Genomic DNA, 19,213 nt, shown 5'->3' with positions numbered 1-19,213 from the left:
TTGAGGGTACACTGGGTTTTCATCTAGTCACTTTCATCATGTTGGTTCGATTTGTGTTCCTACTTTGATAATTTGATATGCGGGTGGACCGGTGCTTAACTATTGTTCTTACTTGAACAAACCTCCTACTTATGATTAACCCTCCCGCAAGCATCCGCAACTACGAGAAAAGTATTAAGAATAAATTCTACCCATAGCATTAAACTTTTGGATCCAATCGGTCCCTTACGGAATAGCGCATAAACTTGGGTTTAAGCTTCTATCACTCTCGCAACCCATCAGTTAATTGCTACTCCACAATGCATTCCCTTAGGCCCAAGTATGGTGAAGTGTCATGTAGTCTATGGTCACATGACACCACTAAGGGAATCACAACATACATACTATCAAAATATCAAACACATATCAAGTTCACATGATTACTTGCAACATGATTTCTCCCGTGAACTCAAGAACAAAAGTAACTACTCACAAATGATAAACATGCTCATGATCAGAGGAGTATTAAATATCATATTGGATCTGAACATATAATCTTCCACCAAATAAACCATATAGTAATCAACTACAAGCTGTAATCAACACTACTAGTCACCCACAAGCACCAATCTATAGTTCCGGTAACAAGATTGAACATAAGAGATGAACTAGGGTTTGAGATGAGATGGTGCTGTTGAAGATGTTGATGGAGATTTCCCTCCCCAAGATGGGAGAGTTGTTGGTGATGATGAGGACGATGATTTCCCCCTCCGGGAGGGAAGTTCCCCCGGCGGAATCGCTCCGCCGGAGGGCAAAAGTGCTCCTACCCAAGTTCCGCCTCAAGGCGGCGGCGCTTCGTCCCGAAAGTCCTCCCCTTATTTTTTTCTAGGTCAAAATGATCTATATACCAGAAGATGGGCACCGCAGGTGGGCCTGGGTGAGCACAACCCACCAGGGCGCGCGTGGGCTCCCTGTCGCGCCCAAGTGGGTTGTGCCCACTTGGTGGGACCCCTCTGGTAGTTATTTGCTCAAATAATTCTTAAATATTCCATAAAAAATCTCCGTGAAGTTTCAGCTTGTTTGGAATTGTGCAGAATAGGTAGCCTGACGTAGCGTTTCCAGGTCCAGATTTCCAGCTGCCGGAATTCTCCCTCTTGGTGTGTACCTTGCAAATTATGAGAGAAAAGGCATTAGAATTACTCCAAAAAGCATTATTATGGATAATAACACCATAAATAACAATAAGAAAACATGATGCAAAATGGACGTACCAGGCACAACCCACCTGGGCACGCCAGGCTAGTGTCTTGTGCCCACCAGGGTACGCTTCCTGAAAGTTTCTTATTTTCCTATTTTTCTAAATTTTCCAAAACTAACAAAAAATATTTTTGCGGATTTTTCTGAGTCCTTTTACTTACCGTATCACGTACCTCCTTATTTTCACGATTCTGGAGTGTTCCGGAAGGACTTTTTTATGTGTTCTTCCGGTGTCAAAGTTTGGATAGTATTACTTTCAACATTAATGGGCGTACCTGAGATATAATGTTTTATTCGTTGCCCATTGACAACCTTCGGGTTAGTACCTTTGACATTATTTATTTTGATGGCTCCAGACCGATAAACCTCCTCGATAACGTAGGGGCCTTCCCATTTTGAGAGGAGTTTTCCTGTAAAGAATCTGAAACGAGATTTATACAAAAGAACATATTCTCTGAATTTAAACTCACGCTTTTGGATTCTTTTGCCATGCCATCTTTTAACTTTTTCTTTGAATAATTTTGCATTTTCATAAGCTTGGGTTCTCCATTCATCTAATGAGCTAATATCGTATAACCTCTTTTCACCAGCAAATTTGAAATCATAGTTGAGTTCTTTGATGGCCCAATATGCTTTATGTTCTAACTCAAGAGGCAAATGACAAGCTTTTCCATAAACCATTTTATAAGGAGACATACCCATAGGAATTTTATATGTTGTTCTATAAGCCCAAAGTGCATCATCTAATTTCTTAGACCAATTCTTCCTGGACGTATTGACAGTCTTTTGCAAAATTAATTTTATTTCTCTATTGCTAAGTTCAACTTGACCACTAGACTGAGGATGATAAGGTGATGCAATTCTATGGTTAACATCATACTTGGCAAGCATTTTATGGAAAGTACCATGAATAAAGTGTGAACCACCATCAGTCATTAAATATCCAGGGACTCCAAACCTTGGGAAAATAACTTCCTTAAGCATTTTAATAGAGGTGTTGTGATCAGCACTACTCTACCCATTTAGTAACATAATCATTAGCAACCAAAATATGTGTATACCCATCAGAGGAAGGAAAAGGTCCCATGTAATCAAATCCCCAAACATCAAATGGTTCAACAGCAAGTGAATAGTTCATAGGCATTTCTTGACACATACCGATATTACCTATTCTTTGACATTCATCACAAGATAAGACGAACTTACGGGCATCCTTGAAGAGAGTAGGCCAATAAAATCCAGATTGCAATACCTTGTGAGCATTTCTATCTCCAGCATGATGCCCTCCATAAGCTTCAGAGTGACATTTCCGTAGGATTTGTCCCTGTTCATGCTCAGGTACAAATCGTCTAATAATACCATCTACTCCTTTATAAAGATGTGGGTCATCCCAAAAGTAATGTCTTAAATCATAGACTTTTTTTTTCTTTTGTTGGTATGTAAAGATAGGTGGTAAATATTTAGCAACAATGTAATTAGCATAGTCAGCATACCAAGGAGTACTATGAGCATTTATTGCAGCTAACTGCTCATCGGGAAAACTATCATCAATAGGTAGTGGGTCATCAGGCACATTTTCAAGCCTAGATAAATTGTCAGCTACGGGGTTCTCAGCTCCTTTTCTATCAATGATATGTAAATCAAATTCTTGTAACAAGAGAACCCATCGAATAAGTCTAGGTTTAGCATCTTTCTTTTCCATAAGATATTTAATAGCAGCATGGTCCGTGTGAACAATTACTTTTGAATCAACAATATAAGGTCTAAATTTATCACAAGCAAACACCACTGCTAAGAATTCTTTTTCAGTAGTAGCATAATTTCGGTGAGCACTGTCTAGAGTTTTACTAGCATAATGAATAACATTCAATTTCTTATCAACTCTTTGTCCTAGAATAGCACGAACAGCATAATCACTAGCATCACAAATAATTTCAAAAGGCAAGTTCCAATCATGAGGTTGAACAATAGGTGCAGAAATTAAGGCTTTCTTGAGTGTTTCAAAGGCTTCTAAACAATTATCATAAAAAACAAAAGGAATATCCTTTTGCAAAAGACTCGTAAGAGGCCTAGAAATTTTAGAGAAGTCTTTGATAAATCTCCTGTAGAAACCAGCATGACCTAAGAAACAACGAATACCTTTTATATCTTTAGGGCATGGCATTTTCTCAATGGCATCAACCTTAGCTTTGTCCACTTCAATATCTCTTTCAGAAATTTTATGACCCACGACAATGCCTTCATTAACCATAAAGTGACACTTCTCCCAATTCAAGACAAGATTTGTTTGTTCACATCTGTGCAAAACTCGATCAAGATTGCTTAAACAATCATCAAAAGACTTCCCATAAATAGAGAAGTCGTCCATGAAAACCTGAACAATCTTTTCACAAAAGTCAGAGAATATAGCAGTCATACATCTTTGAAAGGTAGCAGGTGCATTACGTAAACCGAAAGGCATACGTCTATAAGCATAGGTTCCAAAGGGACAAGTAAAAGTGGTCTTTTCTTGATCAGGTTGAGAAATAGGTGTTTGTGAAAAAATAGAATATCCATCAAGGAAGAAAAAATGTGTGTGCTTAGACAATCTTTCAAGCATTTGATCAATAAAAGGCAGAGGATAATGATCTTTTCCAGTTGCTTTGTTTAATTTTGTAAAATCAATTACCAGTCTATAGCCTGTAACAATTCTTTGTGGAATAAGTTCATTCTTATCATTAGGAACAACAGTTATACCTCCTTTCTTAGGGACACAATGAACAGGACTTACCCATCTACTATCAGCTATAGGATAGATTATACTTGCTTCCAGAAGTTTTAATATTTCCGTTCTTGCCACTTCTTTCATCTTCGGATTTAACCGACGTTGGTGATCAACAATGGGTTTAGCATCAGGTTCCATATTAATTTTGTGCTGACATAGAGTGGGACTAATGCCCTTTAAAACATCAAGAGTATATCCAATAGCAGCTCGGTGCTTCCTTAGAACTTTCAATAATCTTTCTTCTTCATGTTCTGAAAGGTTAGCACTAATAATAATAGGATATATCTTCTTTTCATCAAGATAAGCATATTTCAAAGTGTCTGGCAATTGTTTTAATTCAAACACAGGATCACCTTTAGGTGGAGGAGGACCTCCTAGAGTTTCAATAGGCAAATTGTGTTTAAGCAGAGGACGTTGTTCAAAAAAAATCTTATCTATTTCATTTCTTTCATGCATATGTAAATCATTTTCATGGTCTAGCAAATATTGTTCTAAAGGATCAGTAGGTGGTACAACAATAGAGGCAAGACCAATTATTTCATCCTTACTAGGCAATTCTTTTTCATGAAGCTTTCCACTAAACTTGGAAAAATTAAACTCATGAGACTCATCACCAAAACTAACACCGACAGTTTGTTTCTCACAGTCTATTCTAGCATTAACGGTGTTCAGGAAAGGTCTACCAAAGATAATGGGACAAAAATCATCTTGCGGGGAACCAAGAATAAGAAAATCAGTAGGGTATTTTATTTTTTCACACAAGACTTCAACATCTCTAACAATCCCAATTGGTGATATAGTGTCTCTATTAGCAAGTTTAATAGTAACATCTATGTCTTCTATCTCTGCGTGCTATGTCATCCATAATTTCTTGATATAAGGTGTAAGGAATAGCACTCACACTAGCACCTATGTCACATAAACCATGATAACAGTGATCTCCTATTTTAACTAAGACAACGGGCATGCCAACAACAGGTCTATGTTTATCCTTTTTATCAGGTTTGGCAATTCTAGCTGCTTCTTCACAGAAGTAAATAACATACCCATCTACACTTTTTTCCAAGAGATCTTTAACCATAGCAATACTAGGTTCCACTTTAATTTGTTCATCAGGTTTAGGTGTTCTAATGTAACTCTTGTTAACCACAGTTGAAACTTTAGCATGTTCCTATATCCTAACAGGGAAAGGTGGTTTCTCAATATAAGTAGAAGGAACAACTGGATCAACATTGTAAAGTATAGTTTCTTCTTTAGCTGGTATCGGTTCGTTCTTTGATTTCTTCTTTAATAGGTGGGTGATATTTAAACCACTTCTCTTTAGGGAGATCAACATGAGTAGAAAATGATTGATAGAAGGAAGCTACTATCTCAGAGTGTAGTCCATATTTAGTGCTAAACTTTTGAAAAGCATCGGTACTCATAAAAGATTTAAAACAATCATACTTAAGCTTAATACCTGACTCTTTACCTTCGTCGAGTTCCAATCTTCTGAGTTGCGTTTAATTCTTTCCAAAAGATCCCACTGGAATTCAATAGTCTTCTTCATAAAAGAACCAGCACAAGAAGTATCGAGCATGGTTTGATCATTACGAGAAAGCCGAGCATAAAAGTTCTGGATAATAATTTCCCTTGAGAGCTCATGATTGGGTCATGAATATAAAATTGAGTTAAGCCTCCCCCAAGCTATATAGATACTTTCTCCATCACGAGGCCAAAAATTATATATATAATTCAGATCACGATGAACTAGATGCATAGGATAATTTTTTTGGTGGAACTCCAATTTCAAACGATTCCAATTCCAAGACCCAATATCATCGCATAGCCTATACCATGCCAATTCTTTTCCCTTCAAAGATAAAGGGAAAACCTTTTTCATAACCTCATCCCCGGGTAAACCTACAAGCTTGAACAATCCACAAATTTGTTCCACATATATCAAGTGCATATCAGGATGTTCGGTTCCATCTCCTGCATAAGGATTAGCTAGCAGTTGTTCTATCATGCCCGAAGGAATTTCATATTCAATATTTTCAGTAGGTGCAGTAGGTTGAGGGATAGCTAATTGTGGTTCCGGTCGAGATGAAGATACCCCGAACAAACTCCTCAAAGGATTGTTTTCCATAGTAACAAGTGACAATAAATTTCAGCACACTATATAAATGTTTCCTTACCAAATTCCACTTAGCAAAGGTGCTTCACTCCCCGGCAACGGCGCCGAAAAATAGCCTTGATGACCCACAAGTATAGGGGATCAATTGTAGCTCTTTTCGATAAGTAAGAGTGTTGAACCCAACGAGGAGCAGAAGGAAATTACAAGTGGTTTTCAGCAAGCTAATGTCTGCAAATGCTAAAATTGTAAGTAGCAGAGTAGTTTGATAGCAAGATAATTTGTAACGAGCAAGTAACGATAGTAGTAGAAAAAGTGCAGCAAGGTAGCCCAATCTTTTTGAGGCAAATGACAGGCCGAAACGGTCTCTTATGATAAGCAAAGCGCTTTTTAGGGTACACGGGATTTTCATCTAGTCACTTTCAACATGTTGGTTTAATTCGTGTTCGGTACTTTGATAATTTGATATGTGGGTGGACCGGTGCTTAGGTGTTGTTCTTGCATTAACAATCCTCCTACTTATGATTAACCCTCCCGCAAGCATCCACAACTACAAGAAAAGTATTAAGAATAAATTCTAACCATAGCATTAAACTTTCTGATCCAATCGGTCCCTTACGGAATAGCGCATAAACTGGGGTTTAAGCTTCTGTCACTCTCGCAACCCATCATCTAATTGCTACTCCACAATGCATTCCCTTAGGCCCAAATATGGTGAAGTGTCATGTAGTCGACGTTCACATGACACCACTAAGGGAATCACAACATACATACTATCAGAATATCGAACACATATCAAGTACACATGATTACTTGCAACATGATTTCTCCCATGACCTCAAGAACAAAAGTAACTACTCACAAATGATAATCATGCTCAAGATCAGAGGGGTATTAAATAGCATATTGGATCTGAACATATAATCTTCCACCAAATAAACCATATAGTAATCAACTACACGATGTAATCAACACTACTAGTCACTCACAAGCACCAATCTATAGTTCCGGTAACAAGATTGAACACAAGATATGGACTAGGGTTTGAGATGAGATGGTGCTGTTGAAGATGTTGATGGAGATTTCCCTCCCCAAGATGGGAGAGTTGTTGGTGACGATCATGACGACGATTTCCCCCTCCAGGATAGAAGTTCCCCCTGCAGAATCGCTCCGTCGGACAGCAAAAGTGCTCCTGCCCAAGTTCCGCCTCGAGAGGGTGACGCTTCGTCCCGAAAGTCCTCCCCTTATTTTTTCTAGGTCAAAATGATCTATATACTAGAAGATGGGCACCGAAGGTGGCCCTGGGTGAGCACAACCCACCAGGGCGCGCCTGGGCTCCCTGGCACGCCCAGGTGGGTTGTGCCCACCTGGTGGGCCCCCTCTGGTAGTTATTTTCTCCAATATTCACCATATATTTGATAAAAAATCTTCGTGAGTTTCAGCTTGTTTGGAGTTGTGCAGAATAGGTGTCCTGACGTAGTTTTTCCAGGTCCAGATTTCCAGCTGCCGGAATTCTCCCTCTTTGTGTGTACCTTGTAAATTATGAGAGAAAAGGCATTAGAATTACTCCAAAAAGCATTATTATGCATAAAAACATCATAAATAACAGTAAGGAAACATGATGTAAAATGGACGTATCAGCCCACAAGGTGGGCACAACCCGCCTGGGCATGCCAAGGAGCCCAGGCGCGCCCTGGTGGGTTGTGCTCACCTCGGCCCACCTCCGGTGCCCATCTTCTGGTATATAAGTCATTTTGACCTAGAAAATAAGGAAAGGACTTTCGGGACGGAGCGCTGCCGTCTCGAGGCAGAACTTGGGTAGGAGCACTTTTGCCCTCCGGCGAGCGATTCTGCCGAGGGAACTTCCCTCCCGGATGGGGAAATCATCGTCATCATCATCACCAACAACTCTCCCATCTTGGGGAGGGCAATCTCCATCAACATCTTCAACAACACCATCTCCTCTCAAACCCTAGTTCATCTCTTGTGTTCAATCTTTGTACCGAAACTATAGATTGGTGCTTGTGGGTGACTAGTAGTGTTGATTACATCTTATAGTTGATTACTATATGGTTTATTTGTAGGAAGATTATATGTTCAGATCCAATATGCTAGTTAATACCCCTCTGATCTTGAGCATGATTATCGTTTGTGAGTAGTTACTTTTGTTCTTGAGGTCACGGGAGAAATCATGTTGCAAGTAATCATGTGAACTTGATATGTGTTCGATATTTTGATAGTATATATGTTATGATTCCCTTAGTGGCGTCATGTGAATGTCGACTACATGATACTTCACCATATTTGGGCCTAAGGGAATGCATTGTGGAGTAGCAATTAGATGATGGGTTGCGAGAGTGACAGAAGCTTAAACCCCAGTTTATGCGCTATTCCGTAAGGGACCGATTGGATCCAAAAGTTTAATGCTATGGTTAGAATTTATTCTTAATACTTTTCTCGTAGTTGCGGATGCTTGCGGGAGGGTTAATCATAAGTAGGAGGTTTGTTCAAGTAAGAACAGCACCTAAGCACTGGTCCACCCACATATCAAATTATCAAAGTAGCGAACACGAACTGAATCAACATGATGAAAGTGGCTAGTTGAAATTCCCGTGTACCCTCAAGAATGCTTTGCTTATTATAAGAGACCGTTTTGGCCTGTCCTTTGCCTCAAAAGGATTGGGCTATCTTGCTGCACTTTGGTTACCGTTATTATTACTTGCTCGTTACAAATTATCTTGTTATCAAACTACTTTGTTACTTACAATTTCAGCACTTGCAGACATTACCTTGTTGAAAACCACTTGTCATTTCCTTCTTCTCCTCGTTGGGTTCGACACTCTTACTTATCGAAAATGCTATAATTGATCCCATATACTTGTAGGTCATCAGACATGGGTGGCCCCCTAATGACCATGGTGGTGTTCTAAGGCAGGAATACTTTCCACCAATTTGGTAGTGTCCTTTTGGCTTGGCGTGCAGTACTCACAGATACTACTATCGAATGATCCACTGGTTGGAATACCACATCATGTTCGGGTTGAAAACTCGTATCCTGATCTTTATTGGTTGGGCTCAGTGGCGAAGAACTGCATTGCAACCTTGTTGAAGGCGTTGTCTACTTTGTTATTATTGTGATCGTCGGCAATCACGACGAAAATCCTTGTCCACGTCATCTCCGATCGGACGTAGCAACAATGGCGCAAGGACATTTATCCCATTGAAGGCGTTGTTGTGGAACAAGTCAATTTAGTCGTAAATGTGAATTTCGTATCTTGATGGTTCGACTATGTTTCATTTTTTTTATACCCTACGTGCATCACAATGATGCAGGGGCCGAAAGTTTCAACCTTGTTTTTAAAGAAAAAAATACATTGAACCAATGATTTGGCGGCAAATCATATAACCCGTAAACTATACCACCTACCTCACTTATTTTAATTTGAAAAGGTTACTATAAAGGGATTGAATTGGAGATACAAACACATTTTAATGGTTTTTCATAATGAATTTCGTCGCAACTGCTAAATACCAGTGGATTATTGTTAGCATGAATATCGGTACACACATTTTTGATATTTGTATTCACATCCTATATCCGCCTGCTATGCTTGATTCTTTCTCAAATTTTAGGCGTGATTGCAATTTTGGCCGAACAAAGAGCTCCTATTTGACCGGGCTAGGGGGTTTCAAGCACTTGTTTTGGGCGGAATGGCGATGTTGATGGTGATTGGGCATCATATGTTCAATTTGTAACCTTATTCCTTTTGCTCTATTATTTCCTCGTTATAATGTTGTGGCAATGAGAAGGTCATGGTGTTGCATTAGTTGTTGTTGAGATGAGGGCGTTGGTCCTTTTGTTTGATATATTCGCTTGAAATTCCGCTCATATTTTAGCGCTCGATTAAGCTGTCATGTTTCCCCATCAATTTTTATTGTTCGGGACACACAAATACTATTTCTTTTTCGGTCTCAGCCATTCTTTACAAGCCCGCTCAAGGTTGGGTTGTGCCCCTACTGCCGGGCTTGCATGTAGCTCCACCAATGGGGCTAGGCTTTTTATTTATCGCTTACACGCATGGTACAACTCTGGACGGGTTGAGTTTCTTTTGGTGGAAAAACCTTCTGATTTACAATAAATCCGAGCAGGTCGCTTCACATAGAAAACATGTTTAAATTATGAGTGTTCACATTTACATATATGAATCCATTATTTGGAAAAAGATTATGTGTTACTGAAATCCACCATCAACCGACCATATTTTGGAAAAAATAAATAAAAAATAGCATGGCACACTTGTGAAGAGTTCACCGGCAGTGGAAGAAAATGCCGCACGAGCCGCTGAAACGGGAAATTCCGGGAGAAGTTTTCCGAACTCTGCAAATTAATCACCATCGAGCGAGGCGAGCCGGCGACCACTTCGTAGCGTAGCCGTCGACCCACGACGGACGGTATGGCTACATGGGTACGTCTCTCTCCCCACGCACTGCGACCCGACCCACCCGGCCTCGTCAAAAGGAGCCCCAGCCGGCCCTTCCACACCGCAGCGCACTCCCCCCCTCTACCTCACCTTCCTCTCCCCCCTCCCCCGCCCGCTCCCTCTCCTCGCCCGGGTGCTTCCTCCCTCCCTCCCTCCTGGTGTCCACTCCACTCGCCACTGGCTCCGTTCAGTTCTTGAATCTTGACCGACCCGCCTGGGCCGGTGGCCTGCTGCCGCTTCTCGCTCCGGTGGTGGCTACGAGCTGCGGACGGACGGACGGAGGGGGTCCGGGATGGAGCGGTACGAGGTGATCAAGGACATAGGGTCGGGCAACTTCGGGGTGGCCAAGCTGGTCCGGGACGTCAGGACCAAGGAGCTCTTCGCCGTCAAGTTCATCGAGAGGGGGCACAAGGTGAGCCCCAATTGAATTGAATCCCCCTCTGTGCCTAATTCGCCCTTTCCTAGGTTGTGTTTGAGTTCTTGATTCGTGGACGAGGCTTCTTCATCCGGACTGCTGGTGTTTAGCTGGTAGTACTTGGTAGTTTTGCTGATTCGGTGCTATCTGGCTTGAGTGGTTCCGGGTGTACTAGTATGCTCAGGAGTCCAGAGATTCGATGATGATCCACTGTGCTATCCCTGGCCCGACATGCTCTGTTTCGGTGTCTGAAATTCTCGCTCGAGTTTCGATGCTTTTAATTCATGGGTCCTGAATTTTCAGCAAAATATACTAGTTCACATCGCTGTTCGGTTTCTTGGCCTTAAATCGCACTTGACCGGTCAATGCAGTCGCTCCTCTGTTCATCGCTTTATATTGATTAAACAGATGGATTTTCACCTGGTGCTAATTAGTCCAAGTCCTGTCCACCTTAGTTGTAAATTGGGCAAGCATCTATTCACAGTGCATCTTTGGTACCAGGATCACCAACCAAATCCATATACCCTGTCCCGTTTTGCAGCCCAAGTGAACGGTCTGTCCAATTTTGGAATGCCTCCTTGGATTGTGTTGCATTTTGTTAGATTATGCAGAACCATGGTTGGCTTGTTTAAGGTGTTAACAGTTAGTTAGTTAAGTAAGTTTCCACAAAGCTGGTAGACGCCCGTACAGAATTAGCAAAATTTCTGTCTGCTCAACAAAATGAAGTTAGCAAACACTGTCATGTTTGGTAAACCCTCTTTACTAATTAAATTAAATAATTCACACGGTCATATCGGTTAGCATGTGTTATTACTTGTAGTTCACTTCAGCCTCGTATGGACATTCCCCCCACCTTTCCTGCTTATCATCATTGGCTCTCAACATCTTTCACTCAATCAATGATACTGCTATATTCATTATGTACACACAACCATTTATTATTTTCGATCTATTACGTCCACCACCTCTGACCATTTTATTGTTCATGTTTCGCTGTTCGTGTGGAGAACCATTCACCTTAACTTAATTGGGTTCTGTAAGCCATTTTGGGCGTGGTATTTGAGTATCTTTAGTTTGTCAGCTTGAACTTTAATTATTCTTCTTCTGCTTTCGTAGATTGATGAGAATGTTCAGAGGGAGATTATGAACCACAGATCTCTGAGGCATCCGAACATTGTTAGATTCAAAGAGGTAAGTTCTTTCTGACTGTATGGAAATACTGATACAAACTCAAAACATTTGAATCCAGTGTCATCTTTATGGATCTGACAATGCGTGATACCTCAGTCCAATGATTTTCGGAAACTCAAGACATTTTTTCTAATTTTAACGACCCCGTTTTACATATAATGGCTTTAAAAAGCGATGCAAAAATGTGTGGACCCAAGCTCTGGCCTAAGGTCGTATGTTCTAAGTCCTAATGCCTACTTATAAAACAATCATTTCTTTTGAAACTTCATTGCAATGTGTTTGCTGAAAATTCGTCAAACTTCATAACAGCAGTGTTTAAAATGCATTCAAAATCATACATTAGAATGAATCGCCCCCGCCCCCTCTCCCCCAAAAAATAAATGCATACATGATATGATGTAATGTTCAACTTCTCGGCTTCTGTCCTGTACCCATTCCAGCAAGAAAGTGGTGCCTATCTGTTATCCATCCATTAACTTGAATAGCACAATTAGAATATGTAAAGAAAACCTTTATCCTAGTTGCAGCGTTTGAAAGGACACTTTTGGTAGTGACGGATACCTTTATTGTTATACTTTATGCGCACAGCGGTTTTCCTATTTTGAGTAGTTTGAAGCATATGCTAGGTGTGGCTATGAATATTCCGATGGACCCTTATTGCGTATATGGTAATTTTATGTTTATTCATTCCATGTGTATGACTAGTGGGCTGCTTTTTCAACTGTTTGTGAGAACATATTAATTCTGTTGGATGATTGGATGCTTATCAGCATTCAGTAGCTTGTCCTAGTGCATGCCCTCTAACTTGGGTAATTCTGTTGTGGACCTGCCGCTGGCGTTGAGAATTGAGACCACCATTACGTTGTGTGAAGATACCATAATTGCTTAGGGGCCGCAATGTAAACTTTCATTAAATGACTATTGGAAGCGACCGTGGCGGCCTAGTAGGACACCATAGCCTCTTGTTCAAGTGTTGCAGGTTAATGTTATTCTTGGACTTGAAATCTTGCTCATGCTATGCATTCTAACTGCAGTTCAGAACGAGTGAATGCATGGACAAGCAAAAAATGTTGTAACTCTAGCACCATACTTAAATTTGAACACAATCATACTTTTTTTATTCAAGACGTGACAGAGACAGACACCATAACCATAAGAAATATTTATTCCAGGTAGTTATACTTGTATGGTATTGTCTCAAAAGAAGCTTTGCTTCAATAGTCCCCCACCTTTGCGTAAAAGTGTACAAATATGAAAGCGATTGATTAATACTTTGACCTGGCCTAAAAATATATAATTTTCTTAGTCCAAATCGACCAAGGATTTTCTCAGTTTAACTCCTTTTATTTCCTAGGAGCACTAAAAATCAGTGTCTTATTTTCTCAAGTATGAATCTATTATCATATCCAGATTGCAGGACTTAACAGAGATCACTTAATTTTTCAGGTTGTGCTAACTCCCACACATTTGGCCATAGTTATGGAATACGCTGCTGGCGGTGAGCTATTTGAAAGGATCTGTGGTTCTGGAAGATTTAGCGAGAATGAGGTATACAATATTCACCACAATTTATGATAATTAATAGTTACGTGCATGCCATTGTATTGATGATTTATCGACTTATTCATTCTTATCAACAGGCTAGGTTCTTCTTCCAACAATTGCTTTCAGGAGTTAGCTATTGCCATTCCATGGTACACAACTATTTCAAATTAAGTTACAAGAGCAACCTAGAAGTAGCACATAGCACATAACCATATCCTGTTACCACTGCAGCAAATATGTCATAGAGATTTGAAACTAGAAAATACGCTCCTGGATGGGAGCGAAGCACCCCGGCTCAAGATATGTGATTTCGGTTACTCCAAGGTAATCCACAGCAGATTATGACATTTATAATCACCTGCTTACTAAATTAAGCCAGTATACTTACCCATTTATCTACTTTTCAGTCCTCTGTGTTGCACTCTCAGCCAAAATCGACCGTCGGTACTCCTGCCTACATCGCCCCCGAGGTCCTTTCTAGAAGGGAATATGATGGAAAGGTAATTTATATTTACTGTTTTTCTTTTCAAGTGTTCATGATCCTTCACCTGAAACCTTCAAAACCCTGCAATTCAGGTCGCTGATGTTTGGTCCTGTGGAGTAACTCTATATGTGATGCTTGTGGGCGCTTATCCTTTTGAGGACCCAGACGAACCGAAGAATTTCCGCAAGACAATTACTGTGAGTTCATCCAACAATCAAGTGCACCATATCCTCATTCCATTTTGCTTCACTCAGCGCAATGCCATTAATTATGCTTGGGAGTAAAAGTTTATAAGATCCTTGCAGAGGATACTCAGTGTACAATACTCAGTACCTGATTATGTCCGGATTTCAATGGAGTGCAGACATTTGCTGTCCCGGATTTTCGTGGCAAACCCTGAGCAAGTAATCCTTCTCCCCAAACAGCTATGTTTCCAAACAGAAATGTTGAATACCTGCATTCTCACCAGCTATTTCCTGCAGCGAATAACCATCCAAGAGATCAAGAACCACCCGTGGTTCCTCAAGAATCTGCCGATCGAGATGACCGACGAGTACCAGATGAGCCTGCACATGGTCGGCGTCAACGCTCCCCCGCAGACCCTGGAGGAGATCATGGCCATCATCCAGGAGGCGCGGATACCGGGCGACGGTTCCAAGTTCGCCGGGCAGCTGTCAGTGCCTGGGCTAGGGAGCATGGAGCTCGACGACATAGATGATGTCGATGTGGACGTCGAGGACAGCGGTGACTTTGTGTGCGCGTTGTGACGAGCAGGCGTGGCGGTTCCCCTTGGTGGTGTGGCCTTTGTGTTTGTAATGTGTTCATCCTTCTGTTGTGCCATTTGTTTCAGAGGGTTGTGGTGTGCTGTTGTATGATTACATGTGTTTCTGTAAGCGTTGTTCGTAGTGATGCTGTGGATAAAGTATAAGTATAACTATACTTCCATATGTGTTTGGTGTCCTCAGCTGGATTCCTGGTGATTTGCTTCTCTGTGTGCTTCGGCAGTTTACGTTAGAAGGTAGTCCAGAAGCGGATGCAAATTGTGCTCTACATCAACGATATTTGGAAGACGAAATGTGTGCTGGGTTCGTGGTAGATGGATGGCATGTATGGTTTTCTCCTTCGGCGTCTTAGTCGTAGTAGGGTGTTAGATCTTAGTTTGATAGCTCACCTTTGGTGAGCCACCTTAGAGGTTCGCAAAGCAGCATATTAGCGACGTAATGTCGGTTGTTATGTGACTTGTAATTTGATCTTTATGATATGAGTGAGACACATATTAACATGGAAAAAAAAGTTAACATTAGTTATTTTTTTGAGGCTGCAGTTGGAGGGATCGTCCTAATTGTTGATCCATCGTGTGTTCAGGGGTTTGTACTATTCTAAACTACTCGTAGTTGGTATTGCAACTAAAACAACTAGTATTGAGTATTTCCCCTTTTTTAGAGTAGCTAGAATATTTAATTTTATTTTTAGGGTGACTAGAGTATTCATGTTCCAAACCAAAAGGAAAACAGAACCACACCTCTCCGAACCAAGCAGAGTAGTTTTTTCCTTTTTCTTTTGAGAAACTTGAGCTTCTTTACGTTTTTTCCTTATGAGAATCATGAGCTTTTTTTATGTTTTTCTGTTGTTGAGATCAACTTATTTATTTATTTTTTAAAGTTTCTTTCGAGACAAATGTTTTTTTAAGTGAGCTTCTATATTTATATTTTTTTAGGGGTGCTTCTTTATTTATGTTTTTTTTAGCGACAACAGCTAGGCTTTATTGATCTGTAATAATGTGAGCTTCTTTATTTATGTTTTTTGTTTAGCGACAACAGCATAGGCCCATTTTACACTCTAGGCCGGTTTAATCTTGTCCAACTAACCCTCCCGCGCTGAAAATGGCCCAGATCAACCGAGCACCCGCAGGCTGGACCCTAACGGCCCACTCCACTTCTCCCCGACGTCCCCCACCTTTATAAGCTCATCACATCTTCCCCACGCACGCATCCTCGCCCCCAAACCCTAGCGCTCGCGCCGCCGCCGCCGCCGCCGCCGCCGCACCACCGCTCCCCAGCTCGCGGCCCGCGAGCTTGCGCCGCAACTTCACCATGAAGGTACGCACCTGCTCCTTACCTACCGTCGTGCTCCGATGCGATCTGCGTTTCTGCGGGCGCCTGATTCGTGTGGTTCTTGCGTTGGTTTCAGTTGAACATCGCGAACCCCACCACGGGGTGCCAGAAGAAGGTGGAGATCGATGACGACATGAAGCTGTGAGTGTTTCTCAGCCCCACATTCGTTCTTTAGACCCGCGTCGTGTAGTCTAGTCACCACACTTCTCTTCGAAATTGCGTTGCCTTCAGTTTGGATCCTTGTGGTCGGCCTGTATTAGTTTGGTGGACTCGTTAAATCTGTTGTCTTGTGCATCTAACACTTGGCATGTTGACTGCGGAGAAGCTGCTCTGTTACATTGTTAGATTGGATTTGTCGGAACTATTATTTCTTTATTTGTAGGGAACTAGAATCATGTTATCGTGTGATTAGAATGATGTTTAGAACTTTTGCTGTTCTAGAGAACTAGAATCATGATTAGAAGCTTTTGCTGTTGTAGAGAACTATAATGGAGGTTCTGTCAGCGGTAAGGTTGGTGTTCTTGTAACAGTTTCGATAACCATACTATGTCACAACATTCACTATTTTGTTTGTATGTTTTTCAAACGTAGCACATTTAATGTACATGTATACTTGAGCACATACAAATGCATGGCTAGATTGTGTACTCTGAGCTAGCATTAGTGGCATCTAAACTACACCCATCGCACAAATTCATGTAATTGCTACTTGTCTGTGGTGCAGCTAGTTATGTCTGATGATTTCTCTCTAGCATAGTATCAATTAACAATGAATAGTTTCAACTATCTTGTGATGCCATGAACAATGTTGAGTTTAGGCTTTAAGTAGTCAACGATTGATATAGTAGTAGGAATTTAGTCTGCCGTTTGACAAAATATTACAGCTGGAGTTTACCCTCTGTTTTTTTGATATGGATATCTAATAGTTTCATATAACTACAGGCGGAACCTTTATGACAAGAGGATCTCTCAGGAGGTAGTTGGTGATCTTCTGGGTGAGGTAATCTACTGGCAAGTGATTTCATCACACTTAACCTGCAGCTGATATTTTAGTAGTTTTGATTAAAGATATCTATCATTTTCTGTTTCTCAGGAATTTGAGGGCTATATTTTCAAGATCATGGGTGGCTGCGATAAGCAGGGCTTCCCAATGAAGCAAGGAGTGCTAACTCCTGGGCGTGTTCGCCTTCTGCTTCACAGGGGTATTACTTTATTTTCATTGTACTTCTTGCAGACATTTTCTCTCTATTAAATTATAACTCCTACCTGTATTTATTTTGCGTAGGCACATCTTGCTTCCGTGGGCATGGCAGGCGTGTTGGTGAGCGCCGGAGGAAGTCTGTCCGTGGTTGCATTGTCAGCCAAGACCTATCTGTTATCAACTTGGTGATTGTCAAGAAGGGCAAGAATGATCTGCCAGGCCTGACCGACACTGAGAAGCCCAGGATGAGGGGACCCAAGAGGGCTTCCAAGATCAAGAAGCTCTTCAACCTTGGCAAGGATGATGATGTCCGCCAGTATGTCAACACATACCGCAGGTCCTTCACAAACAAGAAGGGTGAGCTTTCCTAGATTTGTTCGCTTACTGATGAATTATATTGTGTTATTTTACCCTCTTCCACTGTTCTCGAAGAAATTTTAAAGTCTTAATATCATAATGCTTGTCTTGAGCCTGCTAAAGAAAAACTTCCTCTACAATTCACATTGTGTCCTTAATTTACTTGTTTCTTACGCAGACAATATTGTTTGTTAATTGCAGGGAAGACCGTGAGCAAGGCTCCCAAGATCCAGCGTCTTGTGACACCCTTGACCCTCCAGAGGAAGCGCGCGAGAATCGCCGACAAGAAGAAGAGGATTGCCAAGAAGAAGTCTGAGGCTGCTGAGTACCAGAAGCTGCTTGCACAGAGGTTGAAGGAGCAAAGAGACCGCCGGAGCGAGAGCATGGCCAAGAGGAGGTCGAAGCTTTCTGCTGCTACCAAGGCTCCTGCTGCCTCTGCTTAAGATGTTTACAGTCTTTCATTAGTTGGACAAAACTACCCACTACTTCCAGCTTTCTTGAGTTCGTAGTTGATGATATTTTGCGTGAATGGGTATTTATCGGCTGGAGTTTGTTACTGAAATTCTATGTTAGTTTCTACTCAAGTAGAGCTGTAAGCAACCAAGTATTATCATCCATTTGAAATGTCCAGTACTTTAATTTGCTCATTTATTCCCAAATTTATCTGTTATATATTGTTTAATTGCACCAATGGGATGGTATCTTCGCCCTCACGGTAGCACCCCACAGCCAACCTCTAATTCGAGACAGGTCGTTGCAGCAGGCGACTAACAGGGTTAAGCATTTTTGCATGGCTAAAATATTGGTTGTGCAAACATGTTTAATTCTCGGGCTTGATCAAGTCTCAGTAAAGTGACATACTTCATCCGTTCTAAAATAGATGACCTAACTTTGTATTAAAGTTAATACGAAGTTGAGTCATTTATTTTAAAACGGAGGGAGTATATAAGAAGGAAATAGGAGAAACTGAAAAAAAAAGTTTGTATGCTCCCTGCAAGATCAAAGGAATAAGGATCAAGGAAAGTGCTCATGTGAGCCCGAGCACACGTACGCCATCAGCTGGCTTCGGGATGCTCGACCGAACAGGTATACTCCCTGTATTGTTATTTTATCCAGGGCCCATGGTCCACATCTGAAAAGTGGCCGACGTTACCCCGTTATTGACGCCCAAACCGGCTCGGATGGAAGACGACGGTATGGGCCGTCATCTATCGGATTCTGGACCAACATCGTCCTCATTTTCATCCTTCTCTGCCGCGACGCAGGTGCAGCCACCGGCGGCAGGATCGTGGTCGCCGTATCCCTCTTCAGG

General features: G+C 41.3%; 2 protein-coding genes across 2 annotated transcripts; both read left to right on the top strand.

The window, feature by feature from the left end:
- Positions 1-10,602: 10,602 nt before the first annotated feature.
- Positions 10,603-15,176, top strand: LOC109776569 (serine/threonine-protein kinase SAPK2). Its single transcript, XM_020335235.4, has 9 exons — positions 10,603-11,006; positions 12,126-12,200; positions 13,647-13,748; positions 13,841-13,894; positions 13,977-14,069; positions 14,153-14,245; positions 14,322-14,426; positions 14,535-14,633; positions 14,712-15,176. The coding sequence occupies exons 1-9, from the start codon at positions 10,887-10,889 to the stop codon at positions 14,994-14,996; spliced, it is 1,026 nt and encodes a 341-aa protein (XP_020190824.1). The 5' UTR covers positions 10,603-10,886; the 3' UTR covers positions 14,997-15,176.
- Positions 15,177-16,142: 966 nt separating this feature from the next.
- Positions 16,143-18,548, top strand: LOC109776568 (small ribosomal subunit protein eS6y). Its single transcript, XM_020335234.4, has 6 exons — positions 16,143-16,328; positions 16,420-16,484; positions 17,286-17,343; positions 17,437-17,545; positions 17,629-17,901; positions 18,103-18,548. The coding sequence occupies exons 1-6, from the start codon at positions 16,323-16,325 to the stop codon at positions 18,342-18,344; spliced, it is 753 nt and encodes a 250-aa protein (XP_020190823.1). The 5' UTR covers positions 16,143-16,322; the 3' UTR covers positions 18,345-18,548.
- Positions 18,549-19,213: the final 665 nt, after the last annotated feature.

Source organism: Aegilops tauschii, chromosome 2, assembly GCF_002575655.3.
Source record: "Aegilops tauschii subsp. strangulata cultivar AL8/78 chromosome 2, Aet v6.0, whole genome shotgun sequence".
Lineage (NCBI taxonomy): Eukaryota > Viridiplantae > Streptophyta > Magnoliopsida > Poales > Poaceae > Aegilops > Aegilops tauschii.
This window is presented reverse-complemented; position numbering and strand designations above follow the sequence as displayed.